At 37.5% G+C, this 15,591-nt stretch overlaps 7 protein-coding genes across 7 annotated transcripts; 2 read left to right on the forward strand and 5 right to left on the reverse strand. All coding sequences in view use genetic code 12, as the record gives it.

Annotated features, from left to right (window-relative positions):
- Window position 1: 1 nt before the first annotated feature.
- On the forward strand, window positions 2-1,213 carry CORT_0A07630 (hypothetical protein; the record flags this gene model as incomplete). Its single annotated transcript, XM_003866540.1, has 1 exon — window positions 2-1,213. One exon carries the CDS (start codon window positions 2-4, stop codon window positions 1,211-1,213), a length of 1,212 nt encoding a protein of 403 aa, XP_003866588.1.
- Window positions 1,214-1,220: 7 nt separating this feature from the next.
- CORT_0A07640 (hypothetical protein) lies at window positions 1,221-1,979 on the reverse strand (the record flags this gene model as incomplete). The annotated part of the gene is made up of 1 exon (XM_003866541.1): window positions 1,221-1,979. The coding sequence occupies one exon, from the start codon at window positions 1,977-1,979 to the stop codon at window positions 1,221-1,223; it is 759 nt and encodes a 252-aa protein (XP_003866589.1).
- A 171-nt stretch (window positions 1,980-2,150) lies between these two features.
- CORT_0A07650 (quinolinate phosphoribosyl transferase) lies at window positions 2,151-3,050 on the forward strand (the record flags this gene model as incomplete). The annotated part of the gene is made up of 1 exon (XM_003866542.1): window positions 2,151-3,050. The coding sequence occupies one exon, from the start codon at window positions 2,151-2,153 to the stop codon at window positions 3,048-3,050; it is 900 nt and encodes a 299-aa protein (XP_003866590.1).
- A 29-nt stretch (window positions 3,051-3,079) lies between these two features.
- CORT_0A07660 (hypothetical protein) lies at window positions 3,080-4,480 on the reverse strand (the record flags this gene model as incomplete). Its single annotated transcript, XM_003866543.1, has 1 exon — window positions 3,080-4,480. The coding sequence occupies one exon, from the start codon at window positions 4,478-4,480 to the stop codon at window positions 3,080-3,082; it is 1,401 nt and encodes a 466-aa protein (XP_003866591.1).
- Window positions 4,481-4,689: 209 nt separating this feature from the next.
- On the reverse strand, window positions 4,690-6,573 carry CORT_0A07670 (Smi1 cell wall biosynthesis protein; the record flags this gene model as incomplete). Its single annotated transcript, XM_003866544.1, has 1 exon — window positions 4,690-6,573. The coding sequence occupies one exon, from the start codon at window positions 6,571-6,573 to the stop codon at window positions 4,690-4,692; it is 1,884 nt and encodes a 627-aa protein (XP_003866592.1).
- Window positions 6,574-7,224: 651 nt separating this feature from the next.
- Window positions 7,225-9,555, reverse strand: CORT_0A07680 (Gcs1 famma-glutamylcysteine synthetase; the record flags this gene model as incomplete). Its single annotated transcript, XM_003866545.1, has 1 exon — window positions 7,225-9,555. The coding sequence occupies one exon, from the start codon at window positions 9,553-9,555 to the stop codon at window positions 7,225-7,227; it is 2,331 nt and encodes a 776-aa protein (XP_003866593.1).
- A 2,767-nt stretch (window positions 9,556-12,322) lies between these two features.
- Window positions 12,323-14,704, reverse strand: CORT_0A07690 (Ade5,7 phosphoribosylamine-glycine ligase and phosphoribosylformylglycinamidine cyclo-ligase; the record flags this gene model as incomplete). Its single annotated transcript, XM_003866546.1, has 1 exon — window positions 12,323-14,704. One exon carries the CDS (start codon window positions 14,702-14,704, stop codon window positions 12,323-12,325), a length of 2,382 nt encoding a protein of 793 aa, XP_003866594.1.
- Window positions 14,705-15,591: the final 887 nt, after the last annotated feature.

A 15,591-nucleotide genomic window follows, 5' to 3' on the forward strand; every position in this document is an offset into this window, starting at 1 on the left:
CATGTCAAAGTCAAGCGCAAAGGCCCTCAACCTGGCCGTACCCAAAGATGATACACTTCTGACGGGCGACAATCTACTCACTGCATTGGTCTCTGGTTGTACTGCCGCTGCATTTACAGCTACAGTCACTTATCCATTTGATTTTATAAAAACACAACAACAAATCAACAATGTTGCGTACATGAAGAAATGGAATATTCCTGGAAACTATCCTGCCACTTTAGGCCAGATGTATAAAGGTGGTAGTGCATTGGTTTTGGGTGCTGTTGTCAAGAATGGGGCGAGATTAGTTTCATACAATTGGGCATCTAAATTTATGTCTATCGATTCTCACCACGGGGAGCCAAACAAGACAACAGCGCCACGTATTGTTATTGCTGGTATTATGAGTGCAACCATTGAAACCGCATTTTTGATACCGTTTGAAAATATTAAAATCACAATGATACAGAATCAATCCTTGAAAAACGAGTTGGCAAGAACAAAGGACATAGGGTACGACATAACAGGGACCAAGGTTGGTCATCATACGCACCATCATCACCAACACAGCCCTCACACACTAACATCTAAATCCCTTTTTGCACGTCAATATGTTTCACCTAATTCATACTATTCTGCTGAAATTTTGGATACCAAGAAACACAAGGGTCGCTTTCTGGCACCTGTTCCAAAAGGGGTTCAAAATATTGAGAATTTGAAAGCGCACTACAATAAGCATCCTTCATTGACTTTATTTGGTACTGTTAGAGAAATGTACAAACTCAAAGGAATAAGAGCCTTCACAGCTGGTACGTTTATAACCTACACGCGACAAATTGCACTTTCATGGGTTTGGTTTTCATCATACAATGCTATGCGTCAATTGATTAATCCACATCAAACTGAAAATGCTTGGTTTGGACATAATCATACCCTTGTCCAACTGCTTGGCTTACACACGATATCGTCTTTTGCTGTAATTGCAGTCACCCAACCATTGGATGTAGTCAAGACCCATATGCAACTGAAAAACGGGAAAGCAATCTACAGAGACTCCTTGAGCACCGCCTATAAGTTGTTTATGAAACAAGGACCTTTGTCTTTGTTTAAAGGTGCCCTTCCTAGGTTTATCAAGGTCTTAGTCAGTGGAGGAATGACGGGAATCATTTATGAATATGTTGAAAACGTGGTTAATGCTGCTGGTGGTCAAGCAATGTTCAAACTCGAATAGTTTGTTTTCATTTCTCAAAGTACACTGGTATTAATAATTCCCCGCTTTTGTGAACAATGCCATTGAATGACTTGGCCAATAATCCGCCACCATAACTAGGTTGACTAAAGGCAATTTGGCTCCTGCGCAAAACTTGCCCGTAGATGGAATTTGCCATAACACAATTTAACAATTCCCTTGCCAATCCTTGTTGTCTCCAATCGGCTGAAATCCAAATACGGGATATACCTACACGTATATTATTTACAACCTGATTGGGAACAATAGTTTGAGTTTTGTGAATCATCCATTTCGCCTCATTTATAGAATCTGTCGTACATAGACCAATAGCTTTACCTTCAACTAAAACGACAAACGCTTTACTAGACTCAAATTTGCTTGACGTCCACTCTTTTGAATCTTCAGTGGCATTTAGCTCCTTATTGGCCATATTTAGAATCTGCTCTACTTTTTCAATTTGCTTCTTGTTGTGTTTATCAATTGTTTGAATGTGTACCTTGAAACGCTTGGAGGTGATTGAGCTTTTTAAGTTTCCCAAAGTGCTAGACTTCTCTTTACGTATTACAACGAATGAGCTCAACGGTTCAGCATTAAGCGAACGGGGCCAGGTCACACCACTTGTGAATTGTGTGTGATATTTCTTGTGTATTTCCACATCAGCGCGTACTTGTGAACAGTAAGCCATGTTACACACGCGACATGTAATCCTCTTGAAAGGTATCGCTAGCACAGATTGAACCTTCTTGTCATTCTTAAATACACTCATGTCATAATGAGATATAGCAATTGCTGTCGATATGTATTGACACTGGATTATGAAAATTATGACTCGGGAATCACCTACTCGTTCCCGAATGAGACATTTATTTTTTCACGCCATTTCAACGTCCGATTTTCCCCAGATCTATTCCACTGAACACTTTACCCCATACCGCTAATGTCATCAGAATACGCAAACCTTTTACCCAAAAATGGGAAATGGAAACAACAAATCACCGATTTCCTAACTGAAGATGTCCCTTCATTCGATTTCGGTGGGTTCGTCGTTGGTGCTAAACCAGAAACCGCATCATTATATATGAAACAAGAAGGATTAATCTGTGGTGTTCCATTCGCCGCAGAAGTGTTTAAACAGTGTGATTTGAAAGTGAAATGGCACCGTGAGGAAAAAAGCTATGTTACAGCAGAAGAATTGAAACAAGATGGTGGCAAGATTGTTGTTGCTACTGTTTCCGGTGCTGCTAAAAACATTTTGTTGGCAGAACGAACTGCATTGAACTTATTAGCTAGAGCTTCAGGTGTAGCTACTCAATCATACATTACTAAAAATTTAGCCGATGAAAATGGCTACACTGGATTGATTGCTGGAACAAGAAAGACGACACCTGGATTAAGACTAATTGAGAAATATGCCATGTTAGTTGGAGGTGTAGATACTCACAGGTATGACTTGAGTTCAATGGTTATGTTGAAAGATAACCATATTGCATCTACTGGAAGTATCACTGATGCAGTAGCGAAAGCAAGACTGGTTTGTGGATTTGCTGTTAAAGTTGAAGTTGAAGTAAGTTCAGAAAAGGATGCAAAGGAGGCCATAGATGCTGGTGCTGATGTTATTATGTTAGATAATTTCAAAGGTGATGAATTGAGACGTGTGGCACAGAGTTTAAAAGAGCATTATAAAGGTAGCAACAAGGCATTTTTGTTGGAGTGTTCTGGAGGTTTGACTTTGCAAAACTTGAGTAGTTATCTTTCAAATGATATTGATATTTACTCTACGTCATCAATTCACCAAGGTACAGGAATCATCGACTTTTCGTTGAAAATTGACGTTTAATAGAAACAAATGGGACGTATATAGCAGACTTATCTAATAGATGAAACACTTTTGAGTTCAATGCTCTGGAAACCAGTGTTACCCAAAATTGTATTGACATTTTGCAAAATCTTCGCAGTCTCAGTATCAGCCTTATCGGATATTATCTCTTCTTGATTCTCTTCGTCGCCCTCTTGTAAATCTATACCATCTTTGGAGTCTAACCCTACTCTGGAGCTCAGCAGAATTCCAGACATGCTGCTTGACCCACTAGCTAAACTCAAACCTTTCAACAAATCTGAATGACCAAGATGCTCCATTGGCATGGCCTCCTTTTGCATTGGCTGTATTTTTTGCGGGACATTTTTCTTCCCATAGCACCTTATAGCTCGTATATGACTATCTTTACCTTCTTGGTGATTAGCCAATATGAATATCTTTACCATAAAACTCTTCAAAACTCCATCATTTCTAATTCCATTGAATATTATATGCGACCACCCAATCGGCTGGTTGAAATTGACTGTACAAACTTCAATCAAATCCCATCCTTCACTACTCCCGGCCATTATTCTGATTTTACTAGGTGTATAACTTTCATCTAATGAGTAATTAGTGAATATCGATATCCGTTCCAATGCCACTTTTTTGATAAAATGAATTGTTATGGAATGAGGATTGGCTAAATGATTATTCAATAATGCTGAGCTATTTGGGTTGGTATTGTTGCCACCATTAGTTCCATCACTTTGCCAATACGTCTCAGGATTATCTTCTCGTAATTGCGCCAATCCAAAGCCTTGTTTATATGAAGATAATTTCCAAGTCGCAAGTGGTGACAAATCAATCAATTGTAAATCTTCCACTTCTTGTAAACCCTTCATATAATAAACTCTTTGTATCTGTTCCAAGCTCGGTTGAACTGATGAATCTTCCATTTGCAGAGTATGTTGTTCATCAACAGCATCATAAGGGTGACGACTTGAGGTTGTGCCATGACTAATCATGTCTTGGTCAATCAGTTGGTCATCAGCGTCATCATCAACATTGACCGGTTCTTCCTCGTACTGGACACCACTTTGGGCAATTCTAGTGAATGATCCTTCAAGTCGTTCATCTTCATCTTCGTCATCTTCGCCAATCAGTTGCATAAAAGCATGGTGAATCCTACTTGATTGATCATTAGCTAGCGAGCTGGACCTGATCGAATCGCGTATCTCCTCAGGTGTGAATGGTGGTTGTAGTTGTACCTCATGCTGAGTACCTTGATCAGTTGAATCGGGGTATGCTTCAGACATTTGAGTTTCTAACACTTCATTACTTGGATTTTGCTGTTGCTGTAGTTCATGCGAATGATTCTGCTGGTTTAGAAGATCAGCAGTTTCCTCAGTGATATTAGAAGAGTTGGTGATTCCAAAACTCAAATTATCCCAATATCCTGAGGAATTCATATTAGGAAACTTTTTTAGTCAAAATATTATATTAAGCTACACCAAAAGATTATATAAATCCGTTTTTACAAAACGCGTAACCGCAGCCTTTAAAAAACGAAGGATAGACTACACTACACCAACTCTTCAATAACAAAAACTTTGTACTTCGCAAATGGTATCATCACTTGCATGCAAAATTATATAATCGTAAATACCATTTCATTTATCTATTTCCTACCCTTCTTCTTTTGTCTCTTTTTCTGCGATTTTGACAATGGCTTAGCTTCAGTTTCTGTTTCATCTTTAGTGTCCTCCTTGGCGTCACCTTCAATTTGCTCCGCTTTTTCTTCTTCACCATAGTCTCCATCATCATCATCATCATCATCATCATCATTATCATCATTATCATCATCGTTGGCATCTTCACCATTATCGACAAGATCAGCTTTTGTTGAAATTTCGGGTTCGGTTACTTTGTCAACTGCGTCTTCTTTCTCCCCCGCTTGTTGCGCTTTATTGCTGTCCAATTCAGATTTTGATTCTTCCAATACTGAAGCTACGACAGTTTCGTCTTCCGGTTTCAACTCAGCGTCATTGTTCGGTTTCCGATTCTTCTCATCAATACTCAACTCTTGAAAATCATTTTCCAAAGGCTTTTCATTCTTTGATTCCTCTTTTACAGCAGATTCAGTCTTTGATGGTTCTGGTTTCAATTTGCCGTCAATGATTGTTTCTTTTGGTATAGTGAATGAGCTTGAATTGTTATCAAGATTAACCAACGGGCTAGATACAGCAGGTTTATTCTTTCCTTGAGCAGCACTTAAACTAGTCGAAGAATTATTTTTGGAAAATGGCGTTTTCAAGTTTACGTTTGAACCACTTCTAGATTGATTTAAATACGGACTGCTTCTACCTGACTCATGAATTTTTTTAACTGGTTTTGGTGGTTGGTAAGCTGTTTGGAAATTTTCAGTCAACCCATACTTTTTCAATGTCCTCTTTTTCAACACTTCAATATAACTTGGTCTTCCCCTTGAACCATCTTTACCAAATTCTTTACCATCTCTATCAAAAAAACTTAATTCGCCTTGATTTTCATCTTCATCTCCAATCATGAAATCACCATCTCTATCTGATGATAAAAATCCCAATTCTTCTTGATACTCACTCGAATCAATCAAGAAATTACCCGATTCTAAATCAGTGGTGAATTCAAAAATAAACTCTTGTAAACTATGAGCGATAACCAATTTCGTATCAAAATCACGTCCGAATAAAATAATTTGACCCCATGTACCATTTGGACCAGGATTCAAATCCATTGCAACTTGATTTCCAATGTTGTCTTTAAGCAATATTACCCATCCTTTATTGTAATAGTATGGCTGGATCGAATTGGGCGGAATAGATCTTTGATTTGTGATAAATGTACTCCCTTGTCTCTGAAGTTGCAGCAGATTTCCTTCTTTTAACTCATTTTGTTTTTGTTGATGTTGTGCCATATATTGTTGTCTTTCTAATCTTTCGGCAACTTTATTCCATAAGATATTTTCCTCTACAATACTTTCCAAATCCAATAATACTAATCCCATAATTAATCCAGTTGGTTTCCCACCTCTTAATTGCCCATCATGTCTTTTATAAAATTGTCTAAAGTCCTCAGGTAGACTTCTTGAACCACATCTCAAATCTTGTAAAAACTCATTTAAATCAGCCGAAGTAACACCATCGTTCAAATTATCATCCAATTCCGGGTATTCTTCATCAATCCAGTGTTCAATACGATCCCATAATGAGTCTATTGATGGCAAGGGAGGTAATCCATTGGCATCAAAATTTTGAAGCTGAACATCTTGACCTAATTGACTTTGTGAAGATCGTAAGCCCGGCCTGTAGAAACCACCAGCTGTAGAATCATTTAATGACAGCCTTGATACATTCATATCTGCATTTAAGTTCATTGATGAACCATTGGGATGTGCACCAACTGAAGGACCAGTTAGAGCGTCATCATCATTAATTTGTGTCCTGTAAGGGGAATCATAAGAAGCGTAATGATCATTGGTGGTAATGGAGTGAACAAAAGCTTTAACATTATCAAGGAATCCCATCTTGCAAAGAATTAAGTTAGTTATACTTCTTTGATGTGTCGGTAAAAAGGTCAAAAGGATTTGTTTCTCTTTTGAAAACAACGAACCGAAAAAAAAAATAAAAAATTTAATTGAATCGAGGCGTGACTTGTGACAACACAAACCTGAAATTCATTCAAACAAACACGTGAATTTATGTTGTTTTTTGAAGGGGTTTCTATATTCAGTGCAGATGTAGCAGACAATAGGCACTTGAGTAAAAAAGTCTGATAAAGTTTTACTTGGAATGGGTGGACCCGAATGCCAGACGGGCGTCAAATAACTGGGGCCATAACATGTACACGACTTGCTCCAGATTTACATTACGTAATCATAAATTTGTGGCTAGTCGTGCGTCAGAGGCAAAACTTACACGTGATGCCTTTGAACATGAAGGCATGTACAGTTACCCTATATGATTAGCCTTCACCGAATAAGAATTATAGATCGATGATGTTTGAAATGTACCTAGTGACTGTGCCAGGTGCTCACAGTCACAATAAAATTCATTACTAGACGCGCAAGCAATAAAATTGTATACAATTAAATATGTCCTCGAACGCGGTGTTCTATGACAATTAACCTTTGCATGATATTAGTTTCATTAGTCCTCACGTTTCCATTAACCGAATATTATATGGGAACTCTATTACTCAACAAGTAGTCACTGATTACATCACCAAAGAAGCCTGTCACCAATTCTTTATCCTGCAAATGAGTTAATTTGTCAATATCCTCAATTAGTTCATAGTTGATCAATTCTGGCACTCTTGAATCCTGTTCATAATTTGGATTGTTCAATACTTTATGTCTCATCCAATGTGCTGCAGTCGGTATTTCACCACTAGCACGTTTCGAAATTAACATGAGATAGTATTTCAATCTAATCAATGTTTGGGCGCATTTGGTGTCGGGACAATGTTGACATGATTCGGGAACTAATTCAGTTGCAATCAACTTAATGACTAAGCTGATTAACCCAGGAAATTTACCATCTCCATTAATGATTTCATTCAATGTGTAACGTTGATCCATACCGAAATCATCGACATCATTCACATCTTCAACCGTCTTTCCCTCGCATCCTTTCTTGTTCTCGGCTACTGATCCATTCATATGTAAGTTATGAGCAACACCGTTACCATTTGTTTTACCATTCATTGCAGCAATACTTGCGCTGGAGGCATATCCCTTTAAATAAACAGGTCCGTCTTCTAAAACGTCATTTCCCTCCATCAAAAATCGATCAAACCAAGTGAAATCATATCCAGTAAACTCATGATAATCTAAATTCCATGAATCCATCGACTTGAACCAAAATTTATCATTCAAGACTGAATCAACTTTGTGAGCCAATGTCATATTCAACTCTACCTTCAGAAGGGGGATATACAAATTAGGTTTAAATTTCAATATAGCACGTGATAATAAGGTAATAAACGATGAAAATGCTGCATTTTCAAAATCAGTAATTTGAACCTCCATTGGTCTGAATTCGACTCTCCATCCTGGCTTGTCAGTGAAGTCAATTTCACCATCTGACCTGCTTTCATATAATGCTGGAGGCTTAAAGCGTAGGGTTTGCCAGTTGGTGCTTTGTAAATTTTCAAAATGATCGTTACTCAAATTATTGTCTTGATTGATTCTTTCGCTGAATATTACCAACGGATCTCTAATAAATAAATGGGCAAAATGGTTGGCCAAATACTTGTCAAATTGTCCCAGTTTGTCATTGAGTAAACGTTTAAAAACTTTGGAGTTTATTGGTGCATTCAAGTCATTAAAATTATCTTTGAAGTAACCTGTATCAAATTTGTGATCACTGAGGTAATTGTCTACTGAGCCGTATCGCGATTTGGGTACCCTTTGAATAGGCTTGCCATCTTTTGTGTATAGATCCTGTAAATCTCCATATGCATTCACACTATGATTATTAACCTGTAAGTTTTCCTTCTCATCTATGTCCAATCCACCAAATAGATGATAGTGTGGATATGGTTCTTGTGACTTTTCAACAAATGTACGATCGTCAACTGCACCACAAATGACGTTCCACCTCACATCTTGATCAACTAGATAACCTTTGAATATAGGCGCTGCACCGGTTAAACTCAACAATATTGGTGCTACTGGAACCAAAGTATCATATAAATATCTCGCCTGGTTGATGTTTTCGCATTGCATTGTAATTTGTAAACAACTTGAACCCATACCAAATCCCATTGAATCCATATATACATGACCTGGCTTGGATGCACCAATGTGAGGTTCTTTATCGCTTTTAAACAATTGACGATTGGTAGGTATTGAATCATCTAACAACTTTGTACGTTTATCAGGATACATGGGTAAATTCATTGCAACCTTGTGTCCTTTCCTTTTCCGAATATTGGCAGTTAAAGTTGGGAATCGAGCGTGTCGGTTAATAATCTCGTCAGGTAAAAACAATGATTGTGAAGCAGGTCCAATTGGTTTTGCTGGGGGTGAAGTGAAGTTTCCACAGCCCATTCTTGGAAACGCAGTTATTGTCAATGGTTTAATATGTGACGGAAGTTCGTCACTACTCAATTCCCTACGCTTGATCATATTACCTTCAACATAGACATAGTCCTCAAGTTTTTCTCCATCGTATGGCTTTGCTGGTGTAGCTTCAATCATATATCTACCATATTCAGGATGGAACAAGACGTTGTTTTCCTTAGCCTTGGGGAGTGATTTGGTCTCATCATTCAAATCATCCAAAACATAGTCCTTATCAATAGCCAACTTTGCTGTTTTCAGTTGTTCATCCAAATCAACCAACATGTATTCGACCTCGTCTCCCCATAAAAATCTATCATTGTCTCTATTATAATGTTGACGGAAAATATTCATCAACTGGGTGATTCCATTGTCTCTAACATGTTCATTGTGCTTTTTAGACTCGTGCCAGTCTAGTGGGGTACCCAAGGAAAGCAATCCCATGGAATTGTGTGTGATGTATAAGACTAATCAGCTGAAGTCAATATTGTTGAAAAAAAAAAAACTGTGGTTGCTAAAAGGCGCTACAGTTGAATTGAACAGGGCTGCTGGTGAGGAGAAGAGTTCCTTCAATGGAAGATGTGTTGGTTGGGAGATTGTTAGTTGAACGTAAGCCGTGGGTACGAAGAAATGTCCTTGATGCGATCTCTTGTGGTGTATCTTTTTGACTCTTCCTTTTACTTGTCTGTTGCTCAAAAGATTGAAAATGAAAAAAAAAAAAAAAAAAAAAAAAAAAAAAAAAAAAAAAAAAAAAAAAAAAAAAAAAAAAAAAAAAAAAAAAAAAAAAAAAAAAAAAAAAAAAAAAAAAAAAAAAAAAAAAAAAAAAAAAAAAAAAAAAAAAAAAAAAAAAAAAAAAAAAAAAAAAAAAAAAAAAAAAAAAAAAAAAAAAAAAAAAAAAAAAAAAAAAAAAAAAAAAAAAAAAAAGGGGTATAAATATAATTGTTTATTTGATAGGAAAGGGTAGTAATAACTCTAGTTTGGGCTTATTAGTTTCGTAGTGCTGGCGAGTGGAGTTGTACAGTGGTTATATATCTACTTATAAGTGGGGATATTATTTCCAAAGTAGGACTGATATCAATTGTCTATAAAGATTACTAAGCAAATAACACTAAATAAAAATATATTCTCTTCTTTATATTGTACTTCGGCTTGCGCAATTCTAATCCGAGATCGTATCCCACCCACCCGCAACTTGAGCTCCCGCGAAATACTTTTTTTTCGCCCTGAGTCGAACGAAAGCTTTTGTTGGCCACTTTAAGTAAAGCTGATAAACTAAAATAAATTTTTTTGCTGCATAAATTAAAAATAAAAAATGATGTAAAGTCACGTGATTAGGTGACCAACTTCCAATTTGAATGTTTATCTCCACCGCTTCAATGTTGCGCCGCAGAGTATAAATCGATAAATTGAGGTAGCGCACTTCCTCCTACGGAATGCGAGTTGCTGGCGGAGTAGATACGTTCTCAAACTCGCAAAAATTCTTCGAAAGTGCATTTTTGCAAATTGTTCAAAAATATTTGCTGCAAATGAAAGGCCAAGTGATAAAAATTAAAGTTGGGCACATGTATCCTGGCCTGCCCATCCTAAAGAGAAATCATTTACCTTGTTTTCTACTTATTTCCAATAATTGACATGAAGAATTTAAAAGAATAAGAGGGAATATGTTACTACTAGTCCTGAATTGCGCTCAATAGTTGCCTTCGCGAAGTTAAATGCCCACATCAACAACTACCATTCAAATGGTCCAACAAGCTGGTGTGTTAGGTAGAACATATACAGTGTAATCATCATCAGGGTCTTATTGTATAATAAGTAGAGAATTTAAAAGAAATGCAATTGAAGCGTAGTATTTATTTTATTTGTGTCGTGTTGCATTTATGGCTACAACAATGTGTCAAAAATCAGTGATAACCGATTAGATTTCCAAAAATTAACTTTCTTGGTTGGTTAGTGCTAATCAGCGAGAACAAAAGGAGACTAAGAAAAAACAAATCAGAACCATGAAGACCAGTATTTTATTGATGCCAGTGACCACTTGTGTAACTGCTCAACTAATTGACGACTTATTTAACCAGGGCCCAGAAATGGCAGCAATTGCTCAATTGAAAAGGGAAATGTGCCACTACAACCAAGACGATCAATTGTTGCACGGGTCCGTCAAGTAAGGTAGACTTTAAGTTTATTATAGACTTGAATGTACAATTGACTCCCGAGAAAGCATCGTAAACTGCTGCAGCGTAGTACTTGACTGGCGCCTAGTACATTCGAGAAGAATTTTGGAAGCAATCAACTAAAAAGCCCACAACGCTGTAGATAGGAATCAAGATGGGTTGAACGAAGCTTTTGAGGACTATAATTGGATAAACTGCCCATCAAATTTATGCAAATGGCTATATTATAAGGTTCACCAAGTGTTGACAAATTTTAAGCAAGTGTTTAGCAATTCAGGGGACCTTTGGGGTGACACGAAGCTAGTACTCGCCGATGGCTCCTCTAAATTTAAACATGTGTGTCGTACAATAGGCATAGATGGGATGTGCACCTCTTGGCAGAATTGTAATTCCGATCCCTCCCTAGTGGAGCCTCTTCAGATACAACGGGATTTTTTAAAAAGTTTTTCAAAGCTAGGAGAACACTGTAAGAATCTAGCCTTCCATGTCGGAAGTAGACTACTTTGATTTCCTAAAGTACACAAGTGAAGACATTGTCTTCAAATGAGTCCGTTGGATCAACCGGAAGGGTGCACTGAGAGCTCATGCGGATGAGAGTTTGAATAGGACAATTGGTAAAAGCCGATAGTAACAATGAAAATAGTAAATACATACTTGTGAACCTATGAGAGAAAAAATCCATGCACAACTCAAGCTCAAAGATCAAAACTGTATTTTCATTGAGGTTGACTAAGTATCTACTCACGAAGTCCTATCACTGTAAACGTAAGGATTGAATTAGATCATTTGATCACCAATGTATTTGGTTTTTCACCCTCAACAGATCTGAGGCGGACATACCAGTACAGAAATCGATTTGTGTTGTGCCCGTGGTGTATACTTCCGGTATCTTTTGCTAGTATTACCGCAATTGAAGTGTTTATACTTAGTATGAAAATGATTCTCAAAGAGTAAATGAAAAAAAGTGTACTCTAACTTTTAATGAGTAATTACTACATCTCGTGATCCATTTCTCCAAACAAATTATTCCACACTATACTCTAATATAATCCTTCAGAATTTTCAACAACACATCCTTCTTCTCCTTCCTTCTTTTCAACTAATTCACCAATAACAAGAGCATCTTTCTCACCAGCGTTCTCTAAACTTTCCAAGACCTTATCAACATTGGCTTTCTCGACAATCAAGACCATACCAATACCTAAATTGAAAGTCTTTAAAATATCATGCACTGGAACTTGACCTTGTTTACCAAACCACTTGAAAATTTCTGGAACTTGCCATTTACTTATATCAACTTTGGCTTGCAAATGTTTAGGCAATGCACGTGGGATGTTTTCCACCAATCCACCACCAGTGATATGAGCTAAACCTAATAATAACCCTTCATTTATACTAGGCAACAATTGCCTGACATAGATTTTAGTTGGTACAAGAACTTCTTCTCCAATGGTTTTGGATGTGTTCCATGGTGCTGGTGATTGATAATCAAATTCACTTATTTCAATAATTTTACGCACCAATGAGAACCCATTGGAGTGAATACCGTTTGACCTCAATCCGATAAGCACATTACCTGCTTTCATGTCGGAGACTTTTGGTAATATCTTGTTCTTGTCAACAGCACCAACAGCAGTACCATTGGTATCGTAATGACCTTCATCGTACATTCCCGGCATTTCTGAAGTTTCACCACCAACCAAAGCGCATCCAGCCTCAATACAACCATTGGCAACGCCATCAACAAATTGCGCAGCAACTTCGACATCTAATTTACCAGTGGCAAAGTAATCCAAAAACATCAACGGTTCAGCACCTTGGACAACCAAGTCGTTAACATTCATGGCTACTAAATCAATACCGACGGTATTGTGTATGTTCATGATTTGAGCGATTCTCAACTTGGTTCCAACACCATCAGTAGCAGCAACTAATAAAGTGTTGGCAGTGTTGTATCCAGCAGCTTTCAAATCAAACAAACCTCCAAAACCTCCAATATCGGAATCAGCACCTGCTCTCGCGGTAGATTTAACTTTGTTTTTGATGTTTTGTACCAACAAGTTACCATTGTCGACCGAGACACCCGATTCAGCGTAAGTGACACCACTACCTTGTTTAAACTTCTCGGCATCACGGAATGCTCTATGAGCGATATCTTTTCTGTTGTATTTTTTATGGAAACTAACATGGTCAACGCCAACATAAGCTCTGTTGACAGATTCTCTCAAGGTGTCACCCAAAGCAGTGGCGGCAATAACCCTTCCACCACTGGTGACAACCTTACCATCAGTAGCACCAGTACCAGCATGGAAAATAAAAGTATCCTTTGGCAATGGTTCTTTAACTGTAATTTCATCTCCCTTACCATATGCTTCTGGATAGCCACCTGCAGCCATGACAACAGTAGTTGAAAACAATGGTTTTGTAGCAATTTTCACCGAATCTAATCTATGTTCAGCAGCTGCAAGCATAACTTGAGCTAAATCAGTGTCATCACTCAATAATGGCAAAACGGTTTGAGTTTCTGGATCACCGAATCTGACATTGTATTCTAAAACTTTTGGCTGCTTCGATGGAGTCAACATAATACCAGTGAATAAAACACCACACATTGGGAATCCATCCTTTCTCATTCCATCAATAGTAGGCTTGATAATCTCTTGATCTATTTTAGTCAACACTTCCTTTGTAGCAATTGGTGCAGGTGCATAAGCTCCCATACCTCCAGTATTTAAACCCTTATCTTCATCACCAATTCTTTTGTGGTCCTGTGCAGCTGGCAAGTTGTAAAAAGTGTATCCATCAGTAATGGTCAATATACTCAATTCATCACCTTCGAGATACTCTTCGATGACGATTTCATTACCAGCATCTCCAAAGTTTTTATCCACCATAATTTCATTCAAACCTTTTAATGCTTCTTCTTTAGTCTCCGGAATCAATACACCTTTTCCAGCAGCAATTCCATCAGCTTTCAAAACTAATTTATAATCAATTTCCTCGATATATTTCTTTGCCTCGTCAACGTTGGTGAAGTTCTTAAATCTAGCAGTGGGTATTTGATGTCTTTCCATGAATTCTTTAGAAGCTGCTTTTGAACCCTCCATAATGGCAGCTTTGGCGCTAGGTCCAAATACGGGAATACCAACAGAGGTGAAAACTTGGGTGATACCATCAACCAAAGGTTGCTCAGGACCAGGAACAACTAAATTAATCTTTTTTTCAACAGCAAAATCTTGCAATTTTTGGAAATCTTTAGGTGATGAACTGATTGGAACATTAGTAACTTTCGATGATTGGGTAGTTGTACCTCCATTACCTGGAGCTACATAAATGTGGTTGACACTGGATGATTGTAAGAGCCTCCAAACAATGGCATGTTCTCTTCCACCATTACCAATTACTAGAATGTTTAAGGACATTGTGAGTGGTGGGGTGTTTTGTATTAATGATTTGAAATTGAGTCGTATCTGGAGATGAGGCTGTTTGATTGAAAATTTAAAAAATTAATTTTCTTGATATTTGACTCTTTTTGCAAGTGGTAATTGGTAGCATCAAGTCATTCCAATTTTGCATCCATTATTCTACTCAGGTCCACCAGAGAAAATGATTTATCCGAGCATTCATAAAGAGTTCCTACCACTAAGTCAAGCCAAACAATTTATTACTCTTGCAAGTCATTGTCGTGTAGATTCCTTTTCCCTAAAGTAGAATTCGAGTATCATTGTTGGCATCAGTGACAGTATCCATTGCTCTCAACTTACGACAGTTCAACAGAGTGAAGACCCTTCAAAGACAGTATGTTGTCTCCTTTTTAGAGGCCGCGTTGGAAATTGAATTGTAGTTTTTTGACCTTTAACACAGGTTAGAATCACGGACTCTTTAACGATGTTTGCATCCCACAATTGTTGCTCATATTGGTCTGTATTCGATTTGACAAAGGCCATGCTAATCTTCACTTGAATATAGCAATCTTTTCTTTCCAAAGTCATCATGCTAGGAACCAAATGAAAGTCCTGTTTTCCAGATCTTAAATATAGGTGAGTAAGTCGTGGCATTTGGTGTAACAGTAATTCCCAGATATTGTAGTGCTGGAACCAGGGGAAATGCAATGAGAACGCCTAAACCATGGGCCATCGGAAAAATTCTCGTAACTAATCAACAGAAAAGCAAGAAGGGCTGTTATCCTTAAGTTCGTTGGTGCCATGAGCTGATTATAATTATCAACTTCAAATCTACTCTACTGATGAGTATTTGAAAAATTTGCACAATATTTGAACAAAAATAACGATCTTTTTAAAGCTCAAAA

This window comes from Candida orthopsilosis (assembly GCF_000315875.1).
Source record: "Candida orthopsilosis Co 90-125, chromosome 1 draft sequence".
Lineage (NCBI taxonomy): Eukaryota > Fungi > Ascomycota > Pichiomycetes > Serinales > Debaryomycetaceae > Lodderomyces > Lodderomyces orthopsilosis.